Source organism: Cricetulus griseus, chromosome 4 (genome assembly GCF_003668045.3).
Source record: "Cricetulus griseus strain 17A/GY chromosome 4, alternate assembly CriGri-PICRH-1.0, whole genome shotgun sequence".
Taxonomy (NCBI): Eukaryota; Metazoa; Chordata; class Mammalia; order Rodentia; family Cricetidae; genus Cricetulus; species Cricetulus griseus.
Genome location: NC_048597.1, coordinates 197,149,608 through 197,168,610, shown reverse-complemented (window position 1 = coordinate 197,168,610; position 19,003 = coordinate 197,149,608). Strand labels below are relative to the sequence as shown.

The following is a 19,003-nucleotide window of genomic DNA, read 5'->3' as shown; positions in this document are numbered from 1 at the left end:
TCAATACAGCCCTCTGAAAAGCTCTCGATACTCTCTGCTCAGTTCCACATTTGGAAGGATTTGAAGACTGTCTATACCAGAGTCCGCTGATCTGCCAGCTGCCAGGGAAGCAGCCAGCCTGGAGAGAACCACTGAGGACAGAATGTTCCTCCTTTCCCCAGCTGGTATGGATGGGCTGCAGAAGGAAGAGTGGTTATCTCAGGCCATGGGCTGGATGCCACACTTTAATTTTTGCTGATACCTTTGGTCTGGGCTTAGAAATAGTTGTTAGTGTTCTAGTAAGCTCAATAATAAAACCTAGTCCCAAGCTGCAAGTATGAAGCACTTCCAGTATTTTTTATTGGTATCTTAAAATTTTTTTAAATTATATTTATTTAGTGTCTGTGCATGGGGGGTGGTGCATTGCTACTCTGCAAACATGGAGAATATCCTGTAGGAGTCAGTTTTCTTCTTCTACCATTTGGGGCTTGGACACTGAACTCTACTGGTGTCTTTAAAATCTTCTTTAAACTTCTTTAATCCCAACACCAGGAGGCAGAAGCAGGGGGATTGCCACAATTTTCAGGCCAGGCTAGTATACGTAACAAATTTCAGGCCAGCCAAAGCTACAAAGTGAGACTCTCAAAAGAAAACAACAACAAGAAAAAACAAAACGAAACAAAAAACGCAAATAAATTTCTCTTTAAGACAGCTACTCCATTTGTTTCATTTCAGTTCAACACAGGGAATACAAGTATAATTTTATTCTACTCTGTATCAATGCCATGGACACCCACAGAACTATTCACCAATAGTTACAGCATTCCATGTTTTAAGATTAATGATGACATACACCATCAATTCCTGAGTAAACAGTGCAGTGTAAAATTTAATCTGTATTGCTCAGAAGACATCTTGCAGCATAGAAAGTGATCAAAATGATTGCTTACTTTATAATGTCATAAAATACAAGTGTTTATTGCAGAACAGTGATACATTTCAGTGGTAAGGAAAACTTGCAGTTCATAACAAAGGTTCTTGTATGCATCTGCTGCCATGATTGACCTCCCAGGTTAGGCATCAGTAGTAAAGTAAGTCACAGTACAAAATTAAACCAAGGTACCTGTACTGAAGACATGTGACTTCATTCCAGAAGTGGAAGCCTGGTTAACCTTTCGTACATACAAAATTCTTTTAAAAAATCCTAAGCAATCACAAATATAACCCAGTTGAATAAAAGACAATGGCAGCTTTTCGTTATGCTGTAAACCCATGGATCTCATCAGTGGAAAAGTTAAGATCATGCAGCAACCTGAAAAACAGAAAGTGTATTATTTTTAGGGAAAGTATGTTTTGCTTTGTTCTGTCTTTTGAGACAGGGTCTAATTAAATAGCTCAGGCTGATCTGGCCTCCAGAATACTGGGATTATAGGTGTGCACATCAGTTCCAGTTCTGACTGGTGTGAGCCATAATGCATAACATAGGTCCTTTATGACCACATGGTTCTGGTCTCCTCAAAACACACACCCCTAGGTGACAGTATCTGACTCCATCCATGGTGCTCCAAGTTGTATTTTAGTCACATTTGTCTCATCACAGGACAGTGTGATCCTCTGAAGTTGAGTCTACTTATTCAGGTTTTCAATACAAGGTAGTGTGTGGGTCAAAGCATCCTTATTGGCCAAGGAATTCTAAGTTGTTTTTGTTTTTAGGGTACAGGCTTCTAAACTTTTATTATACAAATTGCCAAGTGCTCATGAGATGTGGAGGGTGTGTGTGCTTGGGATACAGCTAGTTATCCAGCTGGTATTGAGGGAACTGGTTGTAGGCCTGTCCATGGACACCAAAGTTTGCAGACTCTCATAAACCTCAAAAAATGGCAGTGTCTTATGTAAGGATGTCTCTCAAAATACTTTAAATTACCTCCAGATTAGCTACAATGAATAAAAAAAATGTAAATGCCATATAGCTATGCTATGCTGCCTAGGGAGTGATGACAGCAACTGTGCATATGTTCAGTACAGTACAACGTTTTAGAGTATTTTTAATCCATGGCTTGAAGTGGAACGGAAGGAGCTAGAGAACTGACTTTTGTGCAGCATACAGCAGACAGGAGAGTAACTCAGGGGTCCTAGAAAGGATGGCAAGGACATTTATTTTACAGAACAACAAAACTATGACAAAGGAAGAGCCTCCTGCCACTGTTGATGGTGCACCCAGGAGGCAGAGGCAGGTGCAGTGGGGCAGAAAGGCAGACGGGCAGAGGGGCAGAAAGGAAGAGAGGCAGGCATATCTCTGAGTTTGAGGTCAGTCAGGGCTACATATTGAGACCTGGTCTCAAAAAGAAAGACACATTCCATTAAGATGGTAAGGACAAGAAATCAGGGAAATGAGTCTGAACTGAAAGCCACAGGGAGATGCTATGAAATGCAAATACTGATCTGGGTCACATCCCCTTGACAGGCAGCTTGGTGTAGCTTGCTCAGGGTAGGCAATCTCAGGGTGTCGTAGGGCACGGTTAAGAGTCCTGATGAGCCTCCTGGATAAGCCAGTTGGTCATTGCAGGACTAGTTTTGAGGCAAAATTTAGAGAAGACCTGTAGAGATTATAGTTGCTTTACAGCATTTAAAACCGCCACAGTCATGACAACCTACTCTCTAATGCACATATCGAGTGGTTCCAATGTGCAAAGGAGTGTCTATGATGAGCAGAAACAAATGAACAAAAATGAAGAAGACATGGCCCTGAGCTTGAAAGACCACCAATAATGGGGGAGGAACAGAGGTGTGCAGATTCCTCTGTAGCCAGTCTTTCTATGCCAAAGGTCTGCAGTGTCCATCACCTAACAGTATGACTGCAGCCTAAAAAGTGCTTGAAGATATCTGAGCCAGAGCTGTAATGCAGTGAGAGTGTAATACTTAGCCTTTGTTCCTACAAAAATAAATGCTTCTTTAAAATTTGGAGTAAGGGGTCTTTGTAAATAAATTTTACAATAAAACAAGACTCAAATTATCATGAAAATGTTAGGTTTATACAAAACAAATTTAAGAAGTCAGAACTTAAAACCTAAAAATCCAACACTGGGGACATTTATCCAAATATTTTAAAGTGTCATTTTAGAATTAGACTAAGGTTGTCTTCACTGTGAGGTCCTGCTATGGGCCTTGCTTACTTATGTTATACAATCAAGTATCCTCACTTGATTGCTGCTTGGCTTGGGATCACTGTATTTTATTTACCAACTTCTACACAGCTGCAGAGAACAAAGGCAGAGAGCCACACTGAAATGAAAATGGCTTACTCATAACTATTTACATTAAAGTTGGTAGAGGAAGAGATCCAGAGCCCAATGTCCCAAATGAGACTGTGACCCTGATCTTATGACTGTTCATACTGACAGCCATGGGCAGAGGACATTAACTGCTGGCTGAATCTCGCTTTTCTAGTGTTATCCAATGCTAAGCATAATCCAGGCCCCAACTCCTGCTCCTGGCATGGAGACTGAAAATGCCAATATTTCCGCAGCTACCACAGATTTTTAAGAGTATGTTGGTAGGCAGGAGGAACCAAAAGGCTTGCTGAGTGCTCTCTCTGTGAGCTTCCACTTCAGACTTCCAGTGCCCCAACTGTCGCTCACCTTATCCCCTCATCTGTAAATGGTGTTGGTCCGCAGATGCAAAGGAAGACTCTGGAGTTTTCTAAACTTCTTTCCAAAAATTCAGAGAGAAGAGCTGGTGACACATGTCCCCGTTTGCCATTCCATTCTGAAGAAGGTGTTGAGAGAACAAATTCAATATCAAATCTAGGACAAGCAAAGAAAAGAAGAGTTTTCAAAGTCTGTTCTTTCAAACCTACTGTTGTCAAACTTCAAAGTCAGTAAGGCTCCTTTTCCAAATGACAGTTTATCAAGACTGGACAGGTTCTAAATAAACATTAATAAAGACATTCATGTGAATGCAAATTCACTAAGTATTGGCTTTGCTATGGGTAAGGGCAATCTAAGGAATAGCCTTGCTGTGGATAAGGGCAATGATTTGTTTTTGTTTTTTGTTTCTTTTCTTGACCTCATTAGCAAGACACTTCCATGGGATCTCAGAGGCTGTAACACTCCTATTAATAATCTGCCTGTGTGAGTCACAGAAAGGAGCCATTTTCAGTGACAGGTGTTTTAATCCCCACTTAAATCTTCCCATAAATTCCAGACCCTGGGACAATTTGACTAAGAAGCCTATTTGACTTTATCAGGCAGATGTAGTCTCCCTGTCCAGAGCCTAGTACTAACCCTATAAGTGGTACTCACTTGGCTGTGTGTGCCAGACCTTTAGCCTTCCTCTTGGAAGTCTCTCCTTTCATGCTTTCTATACATTCTTCCTATGAGCAGCCCTGGCTCCAGCCTCTCTCCCTTGGTCTTCACAATGTGCACTGCCTACTCAGTCTTCCTTCTGTGATGTTCCTAGGAGCCACTCTTCTGATCTTAGCTCAAGCTTCATGTCCATTGGCAAATGCTATGACCCCACTGTTCTTGGCTCTATGTACTGTAGAAATGGTGGCCTTTGCCTTTTCTTCACAGCCCTTACTTTAGCCCCCAAAAGAATTATCCCACTGTCCACTTTGCCTTCAGACCCCTAAAATCCATGAAAGCCAGGGTCATGTCAGCTGTAGCTACTGTATCCCTAGTGGCCAAAATATAGGAGCACTTAAATGTTATAAAATCAGACGTGTGGAAATTAAAGAGGGCACAGAGTCTAGTGAGTTACCAAGTGAAATGCCAGCTAAAAGCTAGAAAACCAAAGTCCTGCCACACCTGCTCTGTTGCCATCTCGACAGCACCAGGGACCAAGCGCACATCAGTCTAAGCCTCGGGGACAGGCTCCCTGAGTGAGAGGATCAAGAAGCTGAATGTGAGACTAGACTGTGGCTGGCACTGCTGCCTCACTGCTGCCTCACTGCTGGCACTGACAGGCCAGGAACAGCAGCAGCAGACCAAGAGCACCAGGCAGAGGTTCTAAGTCTGCGAAGCAGTTCTAAACAATGCTACTTAGAACTGCCTCCCCCAATAAGCGGTAAGCATACTCACTTGAAAACTCCAATTCAACACACTCAAACATCACAAACTTCCTGAGTACCAACATGACACTATGATGTTCTATCAGATTCTGGAGCTCTTATGATTTCAGAGTAGATACCCAGTCAGTGAAGACTACAAAAACACTGGGAAACTCTCACTCTACAATTGGAGGACTTCTGGTTCCAGGCATTTTGGATCCAGGAAACTCAACCCACATCTTGTTTCACTAAAATGCCATTACTATCTTTTATCCAAATGCCTTTCTGCCATGGTCAATTAACAGCCAAAGATGGCCTTCTATGGCTGTATTTCAAATGAACTTATCATGCCTTTGCAGTTAGTCACAGAACTGTTCCTTGCCTATAGTCTGGTACTTATGAACAAAATGAAAAGGCAGTACAGGTCACTTAAGGTCACTGTGAAGGTGCTGCTGTCCTGAATGAAAAAAGAGCTTCACCTGGAGTGGGAGAAAGTCCACATCTCTGAATGGGATCCCTGGGCTACTTGTGCTGGGGCGCTCTGTAGACAGCACAGAATTTCATAGAGTGATGCCTGGCCTTCCCTCGGGCATAGAAACAAGCTGTCCTCTGTGACCCATTCCTGAGCTGCCAGGGATTCTTTTCTTCTTTGTTCCATTCCAATGGAAAGCTAAGGGCACTAACGACATTAAATGCTACTGCTGGGACAGCATTCTGTGCTGAGGACTTCTGTCAGAAAGTATTCCCAGACTGAAAACAGTCTCACCTGTGTCTCATCAGCACATTCATCCTAAGCAGTCAGGGGAGTACAGAAAATTCACCATGTCAAACAGCAGGGGTTGGTTAAATAAACTGTATGCTCACATGACAGAACACAATGCTGTTATTACTAAAAATCATGATACAATACAGGGATTCCCAGCCCAAACTTATGGCATTTTGAGCCATTACTGGCCTTTAATAACTACATGTTAGTAGCCCCTCTTTCTCCACAGTTGTGAAAAAAAAATAAAAAAAGGCTCCAGTTGCTAAAGAGATGGCTCAGCAGTTAAGAACACTTTTGCTTCTGCTCTTGAAAAGAGCACCAATCTTTCCCCAGCATCTACATGGCAGTTCACAACCATCTGTAACTCCAATTCTAGGTAATCTAATACCTTTGTCTAGCCTCTTTGGGCACCAGTCATGCATGTGGTACACTTACATATATGCAAGAAAAGCATTCATACACATAAAATAAAAATAAATAAATCTTAAAAACAGTAACAATGAAGCCAGGTAGTGGTGGTGCACGCCTTAAATCCCAGCACTCAGGAGGCAGAGGCTGGGGGATCTCTGTGAATTCCAGGCCAGCCTGGTCTACAAAGCTACACAGAGAAACCCTGTCTTGGGAAAAACAACAACAACAACAAAAACCCCACCTCACACACACACAAAACAAACAAACAAACAAACAAACAAACAAACAAAAACCCCAGTAACAACAAAACCTATCTCCAAACAGAAGCATCCCTGAGGATGACTGATGGGGGCCTCAGGCTGACGGAACATATTCTATGATCAGATACACTAAGTGAGAGTCACTCAGCTGCTGAGTACAGTCAGGGGCAGGAGTAAAAACAAACCCTCAGTATTGTAGCCTAAGCAACCAACAACCCAATGATGAAGACCAAAACAAGACTACTTCATGTTCACAGGTACATGCTCCTTCATACCAATTGATCAAAATGAACTCTTAATAGCAGACTAAGGTATAATGTCCAGTGATTAGAATAAATCTCTTAAATTTTATAAAACGTTTCTTTAAGGAATCTAGCAATATTCTGTCAAAAATTTACTAGAAAAATGTATTTATTTTAAAGCCTACCCATGTCCATTTAAAATCTTTTAGATGTTGGGGAAAACAGGGGTTCTAGTAAGGCAAACCATTCTCTCCTTTATAGAGGGCCTCTAGCCCATTCTAAATACCCCAGGGAGGGCGTCCCAGTTCCCAAATCATTTACATGGTCTCCATACCTCACAGCTGGGTAGTGAAGCGAGCAGGACAGGTCACTGTTTGAATCTGGGACAAAGGCACAGGCCCACGAAGCCAAGCAATTTTTAAAGAAAAGTTCAAGCAATTAGCTTTATTTTTAATTAATTTTTTAAAGATTATTTATGGGTTTGTTTGTTTTTTGAGACAGGGTTTCTCTTTGTGGCCTTGGCTATCCCGAAACTCATTCTATAGATCAGGCTGGCCTTGAACTCAGAAATCCGCCTGCCTCTGCCTCCCAAGTGCTGGGATTATAGGTGTGCATCACCACTACCTGGCTTAAGATTTACTTTTTATGAGTGAGTGTTTTGCCTGCATGTATATGCACCCATCATGTGAGTGTTTGGTGCTTGTGGAAGTCAGAAGAGGGCACTGGATTCCCTGGAATTGGAGTTGTGAATGGTTGTGAGCCACCATGTGAGTGCTCTGCAATAGTAATCAGGGCTCTTGCTCACTGAGCTCTCTCTCCTGCATCCTGAAGCAGTAAGGTTTAAAGCTGAGGACATGGGAACTAGGGTTTGGTCTACAGGCTTCCTGGGCAATGTTTCCTAGTGTGAAAGCTTGGAATTTGGTTATCTGTATTTTTTGAATTCATTCTTAGCTGTCTCACTAGCATAAATATGCCCAGGTAGAGGTTTTAGCTAGGTTAAAAACAGTAGTGCTTTGAGGCTAAGCATGTTCAAGTTACAGCCTTAACTTATGAGCCATTCATTATAGGAGACAGAGGACTGTGGGAAGTAATAGAAACACAGCAAAGAGCCCCACAGCATTCCCTATTACTAACAGTCTTACCCTAGGGACGGTGGCATCTAAGGGTGTTCGGGCTTTTCAAGGCTGGTAACTTGGTTTTTATGAGACTATATGACATAAATAATCACCTCAGATATCTTATGCAACCTAGACAGTCCTGACATTCTGAGAAATAGATGATTACATAAATGCTTTATAAAATACAGTGGCCTGTCTAGCTCAATATTCTTGAATTTGTACTGCTTGCAGGTGACTGTGCTATGCTGCTTTTCTTCTTTTATAATGACATAGGCTCTTGCTGTGCTAGTCTTTCTCCCTGAGTTCAGCTTGACAAGGTTTGCATTCTCTTGATAATACCAGCATAAAAAGAAAATCAGTGACAAGGCTATTAATACCCATTAACTCAGTCAACTAAAAATGAAGACTGTCTGCTGACAATGGTGAGCATTGCCTCTCCCGTACAGGCACAGAGATGTGTCTTACTGAGGACCCAAGAAAGCCCCCAACAGTCAACTGTGCTCCAGCTACCAGCACACTTTCCTGAACTGCTCCAGGATACAGGAAAATTTAAATTTGAGTTAGCAGGTACAATACCTTTTATCTTTAAAGGCTAGTTTCTCTAGTTGGCATCTCCAAATTATATCATCCTCTGTTTTATTGAAGAACATCAATTTCACCTTCCTTCAAAGGAAAAAAAGGAACCTCATTAAATGTAAATTACTATTAACATTTAAAATATGCACAGGTGGAAATATCCCGAGTGAACTTGGTGAATGCTTTTACGTAGTCCACATTATAAACATATGAAATGGGACAGAAGAACCAGTAATACAGTCATAGGAGAGGCAGAGGCAGAGTAACAGACGACAAGTGGGGCTATGAGAGCAAGTCAACTGCCCATGTGCAATGAATGCCTTGCATTAAAAAGCCTCACAGACAACAGTAATTAGAAAAAGGGAACATACCTGAGACTGGACACGGAAGTCAAAGAGTATTTTAGAATATTAACCATGGGTGTGAAGCCTGTCCCAGCTGCCAATAAAAAGAGATCTTCTACTTCCTGGAGTTTAGATAGTTTAAAATTGCCCTCGGGACTGCTTACAGAAACAAAATCTCCTAAACAAACAAATGAAATAAACAAATCAGAAAACAAAACAATACAAAAAAGCTAGAAGGGAAACAGGGACAGAGCACTGATGAGTGACAGGATGGATATTTGACTGTAAATGCCACATCAGTCTCTATAGAGCTTGAGGAGTCTCAGAGCCAATCATCAGATATCCAAATATGTCAGGATTCTATCGCCACAAACAGATCAATGAGTAATTAATACAAGGTAGGTAGAGAACAGACACTTGCTATTGACACACTGGTTATTAACCAGAGTCAAGCCTGGAAGGAGAGAGACTGAAAACAAAGTATTCAAAAGCTTCCCCAGTAAAATTTGAAGAGACCTATCACCTGAAACAAGAGCCATTATGAGCTTAATCCCTATGAAAACAGCAAGATCAGAAATCAGCTGTATTTAGGCAGTTGCAAAACAAGTGCCTAGTTTCTGTGGTGATCAGCTGACAGGATTGTACACACCTCTCATCTAAGACCACCACCACCAGGGGTACATCAGAAATCTCCAGTGTAACTTGAAAGATAAAAAGTCAAAACTTTTCACTATTTTCAACTAATTTCAAATACTGTATCTGGGAATGTTTGGGTACTTATAATTTCTTTAGTTTTCCACCACAAGATAGTAATAATAGTACTAAGAGACAATCGCACTACAGGATTTCTAAGTCAGCTTTCAGAAGTAACATAAAGACTCTAGTGGCAGGCCACCCTGCTGCTCCAGTGTGAGCTGATGCTGACAGAGACAGAGGAAGGACATTTTGCCATTGAGACAAAAGGAATCCAAAGGAGATAGAGAAAAATGAGAAAACACAGAGAAAGGATCTGAAACAAGTAAAGTTTTTGCATCTCTCCAGGTCCTGACAGCCTAGTATATGCCAACTGTCATGCTAAGTCCTGGAAACAAGACAATTTCTACCTGTAAATGTCAACCTTCCAAACAAGCTGTGTGCTGACTCTTACAACAGAGCATAAGCAGCTGTTATTAAGGGATTCAGAGGGGGCTGGAGAGATGGCTTAGAGGTTAAGAGCACCGACTGCTCTTCCAGAGGTCCTGAGTTCAATTCCCAGCAACCACATGGTGGCTCACAACCATCCGTTATGAGATCTGGTACCCTCTTCTGGTGTGCAGATATACATGGAAGCAGAATGTTGTATACATAATAAATAAATAAAATCTTAAAAAAAAAAAAAGGATTCAGAGAAGGAGGGCTTCATAATGGAAAGGCCGTTCTGTTGACTCTTAGAAGGACTATGGCAAAGGAAGGGCTGATGGGCATTCTAGATGAGGGTCCTATAGGAGCCTGAGAATGAGAATAACAAACTATGGCTGCAAGGAACACAAATGCTAGCCTAGAGGTCCTTGTAAGTCTTGCAGGGGTGCTGAGCAGTACAGGTAAAGCAGACCCGCCAGAGGCTGCAAAGCTGGGGAGCAACAAAAGTCGACCATTCAGAGGAGTTTGGAGAAGTTCCTGGAAAATGCAGATGAGGAGAAAGACACCAGTTAGAGCCATATGAGAGATTAGTTAGTGAACAAAACGGAAAGGATGAAAGCTTGCTTTCAGAGCACAGGGTTGAGAGGAAAGATGACCTTAAACTTTGTGGCTGACTGGATTGGAGGAATGAGCAAGTCTTCTAGAGCAGGGCAGAGATGAACAGAGATGCTGCAAATAATAAAGATGGAGGACATGTGGTGCCAGACAAAGAGAAGGTGATGTCCACTATAGACATGCTGAGTTTAAGGTACATAATAGACTCCCACATGGAAACAACACAGGGTCTCTGGTCCAATCTACAGTACAAACAGGGCTACAAATCAACATTACTAACCAATCTGAAGACGATCAAGCTCTGGTGTGAAGAGTCCATCAGGATAGATTTTGATCAAAAAGTAGATGTATTTATTTGGGGGAAGAACTGGTTCTTTAAAGTCTGAGAGTAAGGATTCAGACACGGGTGTATATGGCTTTACTATTTCTGCACCTGGAAAAAAAAAATCAAAACAAAGGAAAGTGTAATACTTAAAAAGCTCTTAATGAAAATAAAACAGAAAATATTTATGATGCTATCAGTGTATGCTTAAGACTAATGTATATATACCTCTACCAAGATGCTTCATATCCATGTTTTAATTCAAGGCTATAATTTTAACAAACCAATGCTTAGCCATTATATAGACAATCTTTTTTTTTTTAAATTAAGTATGGTCTACAACAATGAATCTAGATAAGCATATAAAGTTTGTAACAGGCCACAATAAAATGGCATCAAAAGTTTTCCATGGAGATGTAAAATAAAGACAAAACAATTCCAATTATAAACCACATACTGAGCAACAGTTAGCTGTCACCAATGAGCTCACTAGGGAAAGAAAGGGAGGCATTTCACTTTTATATATATATAATATATTTATATAATTTATATAATATATATATATATAAATATATAAATATATAATATATATATAGGATTTTTTAATGTTTTAAAATTATTATTTTGGCAGCTGAATGAAAGGAATGCTAATCCAATTATTTCATGGGATGCATTATTTTTTAAAAGTAAAATGATCTAACCAAATTCTAAAGAAAAGAGTCACCAAACATTTGTAAAACTAAAATTTCATACATGGCTCTAATTACTTCATATGTATCTTAAAGCTCACTGGTTAAGAACTATGCCTAAGGAAGATGGCAACTAATGAACGGTAATCTGGCATTAGTGATGATGAAGAGAAAAACCTAACAGCACCATCATGGAACATCACCTACACCAAATCCCAGCAGGGAGTCTACAAGATGGACCACTGTAAACACAGACTGAAGTAAGGATTCCACAGCCTCAAGAGGCTAAGTAATGTTGGCTACCAGTAAGAATTGGGGTAAATGAAATAAGTAGATGAAGAGATTTAGGATGAAATAAGGGGAAAAGAATCCACACAGCAAGGAACACAGTTTTGAGCATCTTGAACTGGTAGCATAATAAGGAAATCATGTGCAATTATTCATTTGTTTCGAATTTTATGGACTCAATCTCATAACTGGTGTAGCCCCTAGGAGATACCAAAGACACTGTCTGTTTCTAGTGGTGCTCTCTGTGATGCTCCCTGTGGAGGACCACCGTGTGCTCACTCCCTCTTTCCCACTGGAGGCAATCTGCTCCATGTTATCAGTAGCAAAGACAGTCCTGACACTCCTCTTGCAGCCACAAACCAAGAGGCTTTCTGACATTAAAGCCAAGAGCCCAGAAACTTAGATGACTGTACAAAAGAATGTGTCCCCACCCGACCCCAGCCTCTAATTCCCTTACCTGTGACACTGAGCATGAGGTAAACATGGTGCCCAACTGGCACCTGAAGGTGAGTGCTTGGAGGCAGCATCAGACAGAAAAGCCTCGTGTCATGAGTAACATATTCCTTGGAAATTAACTGGCACTTTCTGTAGTACAAGCCTGGAAGGCAACACAACCAGGTCACAAGGTGGAAACCCACACTCTGCTCTGCTCCTTTAGAACTTCAGTTTCATTAAGACGCCTATACAGCTCAAAACTCATTAACTGTACAAGGCTACTTTCGTTTCATTTTCTAAAATATAAATACATATAAACAATCTATAAATCTGAAAAATGGGGAATTAATAACATAGTTTAATACGAAGAACATTATTTCTTCAAACATGTAATAGCACATTAAAAACATGTCTCAAGAAATTAAAATTTAATTTCTTCTTATACTTATTTTGTAAGTAAATCCATATTAAGCTTTATATTTACAATGATATTAATTGTACATATGAAAACTATTTGGTAAGGATGGTCACATTCTAAAGTTGTTTTTTTTTTTCCTAATGAAAACATTTTGGAAGTTGAGTATGTGGAATTTAACAGTACTATCACAGACAAGTAGGCTTAGCAACACATTCTGATGAAAGAAAATTATTATTATACACTTGTATATATGAATTATATTTGCAGATGAATCATAAAACATCCTGTCTAAATAACCAAACAAAAACATAACCTCTTATTAAGTGGCAGCTGAAGCGACAGGTTTGTGATATACACTGATTTCAGTAAAAGGAACTCACACATTTCTATAAATACTGGAAATACTTTAATAGCCATGCTTCCAAAATAGTTTACACCACACAAAACAACATTTATTAGAAGGATTTGTTTCGGAAATTCTAACATTTATAAATTATCCCTTCATTATAAATAGTATACCCCCAAAGACTGATAATGGTTTATCTCCTCTCTCAGAAAATAGTATTTACAGACATAGAATCAATTAATAATATATTCATTCCAATCATTTTTTTCTTTCTTTCTCATCTAATAGTACGTAACTTGTTATAGAAAAATTTATTCCAGATCACAGGGAGTGAAGGGCCTCCAAACTAGCAATCAATGTTTAAGGAAAACTAGAATTCAAATACAACAGTAGGTCTCAACCTATGGCTCAAGACCCTTTTATGGATTGAATGATCCTTTCACAGGGGTCACCCAAGGCCATTGGAAAACACAGATATTTACATTATGATTCATAACAGCAAATTTACAGTAATGAAGTAGCAATGAAAATAATTTTATGGTTGAGGGTCTCTACAACATGAGGAACTGTATAGGGGTAGCAGCATTAGAAAGGTGGAGAACCATTGCTCTAGCTCTTGGGCCCCATATTGAGAATACAACCAAAAACTCAAGATATTGTATGTTCAAATAGTAAAAAATTATACATCAGCCCCAAACTGTAATGTGTTCTGTGTTGCATCTTGAACACATATGCCTTCATAATGTCTAAGAATGTTGGGCTCCAGGTCAGCATTCTTTAGTTCCTCAGAGCATCACACATTGAGATACCCAAGGCCTATAGCCCAACTCTCATCTCTTTCCTATCTTTATCGTCACCTGTCACCAAGTGAGGTTTACACAGGGATGGATGAATGAACTCAGACATTAAAACTCATTCAAATTCTTCCATCAACAATCCTGGGTACTCCTTGGATACAACTAGACTTGGGGCTATTGGGCAGGGAATTTTGAGGTTTCAGACCCTGGGAGAATGGTGTTGAAGAACAGAAGGCGGAGTCCAGGAACAATCATCTTAGCCTTGTACATTCCTCCTATGTAGGAAGGTGTAACTAACTGGAAAACAACCTTAGGCGCTCCTCAAGTGAGAAACCTGGGCAGGTGCCTAGTCTAAGTGTTTCCATCTAATTACATACTATGTATAGTACATGTCATCCTGACTCTCCTGATGGATGAACACTATTCCTCTTTTGACTTGCCAATTGTTTTTTAAATTAATTTTTATTTAAATTAAAAACAAACTTATTTTCCATACCAACCCAGTTCCCTCTCCCTCCTGTCCTCCCATCTCCCCCCCCAGTCCCCCCCACCCCCCATCCCACCCATCCGCTCCTCAGGGAAGATGAGGCCTCCTATGGGGGATCACAAAAGTCTGCCACATCATTTCGGGCAGAACCTAGGTCCTCTCTCCTGTAACTAGGCTGAGAGAGTATCCTTCTGTAGGGAATGGGCTCCAAAAGCCCATTCATACACGAGGGATAAATACTGGTTCCACTGTCCAACGGCCCCATAGCCTGCCCAAGACCCCAGCTGACACCCACGTTTGGGAGTCCTGATTCAGTCCTATGCTGGTTCCCCAGCTGTCAGACTGGGGTCCATGAGCTCCCACTTGCTCAGGTCAGCTGTTTCTGTGGGTTTCCCCAGCCTGTTCTTGACCTCTTTGCTCATCACTCCTTCCTCTCTACAACTGGATTCCAGGAGTTCAGCTCAGTGCTTAGCTGTGAATCTCTGCTTCTGCTTCCATCAGCTCCTGGATGAAGGCCCTATGATGGCATTTAAGGTGGTCATACCACAAGGACATCTGTTCAACTATGTTCATAGCAGCATTATTTGTAATAGCCAGAACCTGAAAGCAACCTAGATGCCCCTCAACTGAAGAATGGACATGTGGTACATTTACACAATGGAGTACTACTTATCAGAAAAAAAAAAAAAAGAAATCTTGAAATTCACAGGCTAATGGATGGAACTAGAAGAAACCATCCTGAGTGAGGAAACCTAGACACAGAAAGAAAAACATGGTATGTACTCACTCATAAGTGGACATCAGACATAGAGGAAAGGATTACCAGCCTACAATCCACAGCCCCAGAGAAGCTAGGAAACAAGGAGGTCCCTAAGAGAGACATACATGGATCCCCCTCCCCCCAAGAAGGGGAAAGTGACAAGATCTCCTGAGTAAATTGTGAGCACAGAGGGAGAGAGGAGGGAGGTAGGAGAAAGTGGAGGGGAGAAGGGAACATGAGGGTCAGGAAGGTCGAGCTGGGGGAAGAACAGAAGAGAGTAAGGAAAGAGATACCCTAATAGAGGGAGCCATTATGGTCTTAATGATAAACCTGGCACTAGGGAAATTTCCTAGGAATCTACAAGGATGACCCCAGCTAAGAATGTAAACAATAGTGGAGAGGCTACCTTAAATGACTTGCCCATTTTTACACTCACCACAATGGATTTGCTGCAGTAAGTACCCCTTTCTTCAGCTGTACTTAACCCATTGGGGAATCTAGGCTACTGTGACTTACAGACTTCCCAAGTTAGACATTTACATTCTTACCATTCAACATTACTGAGATAACTTCATCATTTAACCTACAAACTGTAGGCTTAGTTACATATGGCCTTCCTCAACATCGGTCCTACATTACAACTTTTAAAAAAATTAAGACTTTATCCTGTAGTAATCCTGTGGGGCCAGACAGAATGAACAGCATGAAGCTGATTCAGGAGAATGGAATATAGAAGAGCAGATGGTACAAACTACTGTGGGGACAACAGCATTTTTCACCTGTCAAGCTTATGACTTCATAAGAATAGAGAAAATGAGCAGCTAAAGTTACCACAAGATAGTAAAACAAAAACTTCTGTTCCAAATATCTAAATTCTTTTAATAAAATACATCTAATGTTGGCATACATGAGATAAAGCTGAAATACTGAGGATAAGATAATTGAAGAGTATGTATGTGTATGTATATATATATATAGCCTAATATTGAAAAGACTTTTTTTTTTTTCATTCTGAAAAAAAGAGGATTTCACAAGGCTGAAACAGAAGATACAGGAAAGTTTCCAACAGAGGAAGAACAGAAGCAACTTTGGACTAATTAATGGTCTGCACTACCCCAGTCAAGACCAGCTTCTTACCCTTGGCATACCACAAGGTCAATCTTATTTTCTCTGCTAGAAACAGAGCCCAGTGTAAGTTTAAAAGTCACAAGATTTCTGTTAAAGATGAGAGACAGATGGGATGTGAATAGGCCTTTGTAAGATACTAGAGGACCAGAGCAGACAGACAGTTTAGTGTCTTTCCACTTAGTGTAACAAGGTAGAGATGTATAAACTACCCCTCCAACATTTGCGACTTCATACTATTCTGATCACATTTCCCAAAACTTTCTTTGTTGTTACCTAATTATTTTTTCATCTCCTAATTTACAACCTTTAATCATTCATTCCTAACAGGGATTTCTTGAACCAATGGAGGACTTCTTAGACATTAAAAATTGTTTATAGTTTATAGAAAATAACTCAAAAATACTAATATAGCTATTTCAAAATATACAGATACAAGTGACTAAGCAAGTCCATGCTCCAAACACTCATATCCTGCACATCCTCCACAGCACACTCCTGGTAGAAATTGTCACCATTCTACAGCAGTGGTTAGCCTAATCACGTTGCTCACTCTGTTTCTAAGACAGCAGCCAATTAGCGGTGAGCCTGACTGCAGTCAAAATGTTCTGAACACATGAGAACAAACTACTTACACATGTCAAAAATGCTTGTTAGAATTTGGAGGCTGATAAAATAACTCATTCATGAGGTCATTAGCATATTATTGCATACTGAAGAAACAAATTCCGAAATCTTATATACTTTAAAAAGAATTAAATGACTGAATGTATTCTGCTAATGATTATTCAGCCTTTCCACTAATTTTGAAAAGGCTTCATTTAAGGCTTCTTGTATTATAGTGTTATTACTCTAAATTAAATCACTCTCATATAAGAGGAATATAATCACAACAAATCTTCAAGCACTATGAATGGCAAATGTTATAATACATTGACGAGGATAAGAATTCAGCTTCAGCCCAAATACAGCAAGGAGGGCCTAGGCCCTTCCCCCAAACAATATGACAGACTTTGAAGGTCCCTGGTGGAGGGCCTCATTATCCCTGGGGAGGAGTTGGGGGGATGGGCTGGGGGGGTGGGGAACATGGGAGGATGGGAGGGCAAGGGAATGAGGAGATGGATATGTAAATATGAGTAGTAATTAAAGAATTTAAATTAAAAAAAAAGAATTCAGCTTTACTACAGTTTAGGTCATCATTTAAGACATGGAAAGGAAAACTGGTCTTTGCTCATTTGTCAAAGAAAATGGTTACCTAAACACCGAGCTACTTACAAAGCAGGATATCTACTGTGAACCACCCGCGCCCCCTCCAATGTCATGCAAGAACATGGCTGAAGCTTCCCTGCTTGATTTTCCTTTCTTTTCTTTTTTTAGATTCAAACTTCCTTTTTTAATGATGGTGTAAGACTAAAAGTAGTCAGTCAAGATCAAATTCACCTGTTTACTTGAGGGTCCCTTAAAGTGTGTTGTGTTTGGACTACATAACTCACCCTTGTTGGTTTCTCCTGAGTCTATCTCATTTTATGTTTGTATATGTTCTCATTCCTACCTGGGGATAGAATTTCTGTTTTTGTTTCACAGTATAGTGACTAAATTAGCCTTCAACATATGACATCACTTAAAAAAAAGGGTGTCTGATACAAGCACAAATTTATATTTATAATTGAGAAATAATAATGAAGATAATGGCTTTTGCCTCTAGTTTCTGACACAGAGCTTCTACAGGGAAGTTAGACTTCACTCTAGTAGTAAGTCTTTGTAATTTCCTAAGTGAAGGGTATGTCTGAGATAGAACTGAAAATCACTTGGAAAGTTCAGGGCAATAGGATCTTCTGCTCTAAGGAGGCAACTCTTAGTAGACTCTGTACAGCCTGTTGGATTCGGACCTGAATGCTGGTAACAATGGCCAATGATGTAGCCCATCACACTAAATGAATTCTCTACAGGAACCCCTGGGACAGAGTTTGGGAAGCTTAAAGATTGCTGGACACATGGAGTGCCTGGAGATGGAGGGGTACAGCTATAGACAGTAGAGAAGCTCCATACCTCTTCTCAAAAGCCTCTGTGTCCTTTATAATAAATGCATAAATATATTGCTTGTCTGAGTTTTGCAAAACACTCTAGCACTTTTTTTTTTTTAATACAAGGTACGGGTAATGGAAACTCTAAAGTCAGTGTGGGAACTACAATGGGCACCTGAAGTTTGGGAAGTTTATGAGATGGAGCTCTTAAACAATGGGGTCTGCACTAGCTCCACTTAGTATCACAATTGATTCAGACTTCTACGATACTCAATTGCAGTCATTAGGAAACTGGAGAAATTCCCACACATTGTTAGTTCTGTGTTGAACTGTGAGAACATAAAAATTAGTTTGGCTTTCTAGAGCTTGTAATTATTTTAAAAATTAAAAGAATTTAGGTTTAGGTTTAGTTGAATACAAGGAGTTAGTATCTGAACCCACTAAATGTCTACAATAGACTGTGCATGTATGCTTGGTTGTTTATAGCATAAATCTGAAAGGACAGAAAGAACAAGAGGGATGCAAATAAATGCTGGCAACCAACAAGGCAAGCAGATGACTAACGACTGACTCAGCAGACCTGAGAAAGTGGAATCCTAAGCCAGAAATGCAAGCAGCTTTTTAATAGAAAAATCCATTTAACTCCCTGAGGCTAGCAGGATCTAACACCAGAGTCAAGGTAGAAGAGAAACTTTCTGGTTAAAAGTTTAATGTGCTCAGATGCTTTGCCACCCCACTTAATCTCTCTCCGACTTAGCCCAGCCATACAGTAGGCCCCCTCTAATCTGAACAAAACAGTACAGATTGGCTCTCTGAAAAAGCAGCTGAGGGTCTG

General features: G+C 40.2%; 1 protein-coding gene across 3 annotated transcripts in view; it reads right to left on the bottom strand.

Moving 5' to 3' along the window:
• Nucleotides 1-666: 666 nt before the first annotated feature.
• The window catches only part of LOC100760537 (cytochrome b5 reductase 4), a 50,228-nt gene continuing 31,891 nt past the window's right edge, over nucleotides 667-19,003 (bottom strand). For 2 of the 3 annotated variants that reach the window (XM_027410998.2, XM_027410999.2), the window contains 6 exons: nucleotides 12,234-12,374; nucleotides 10,758-10,910; nucleotides 8,771-8,921; nucleotides 8,400-8,486; nucleotides 3,618-3,782; nucleotides 667-1,291 (listed from right to left, as the gene is read on the bottom strand). In XM_027410998.2, the coding sequence (XP_027266799.1) occupies nucleotides 1,237-1,291; nucleotides 3,618-3,782; nucleotides 8,400-8,486; nucleotides 8,771-8,921; nucleotides 10,758-10,910; nucleotides 12,234-12,374 (752 nt within the window). In that variant the 3' untranslated portion in view covers nucleotides 667-1,236. The remainder of the gene's footprint in view (nucleotides 1,292-3,617; nucleotides 3,783-8,399; nucleotides 8,487-8,770; nucleotides 8,922-10,757; nucleotides 10,911-12,233; nucleotides 12,375-19,003) is intronic. The other variant, XR_003484506.2, reaches the window with a different exon arrangement.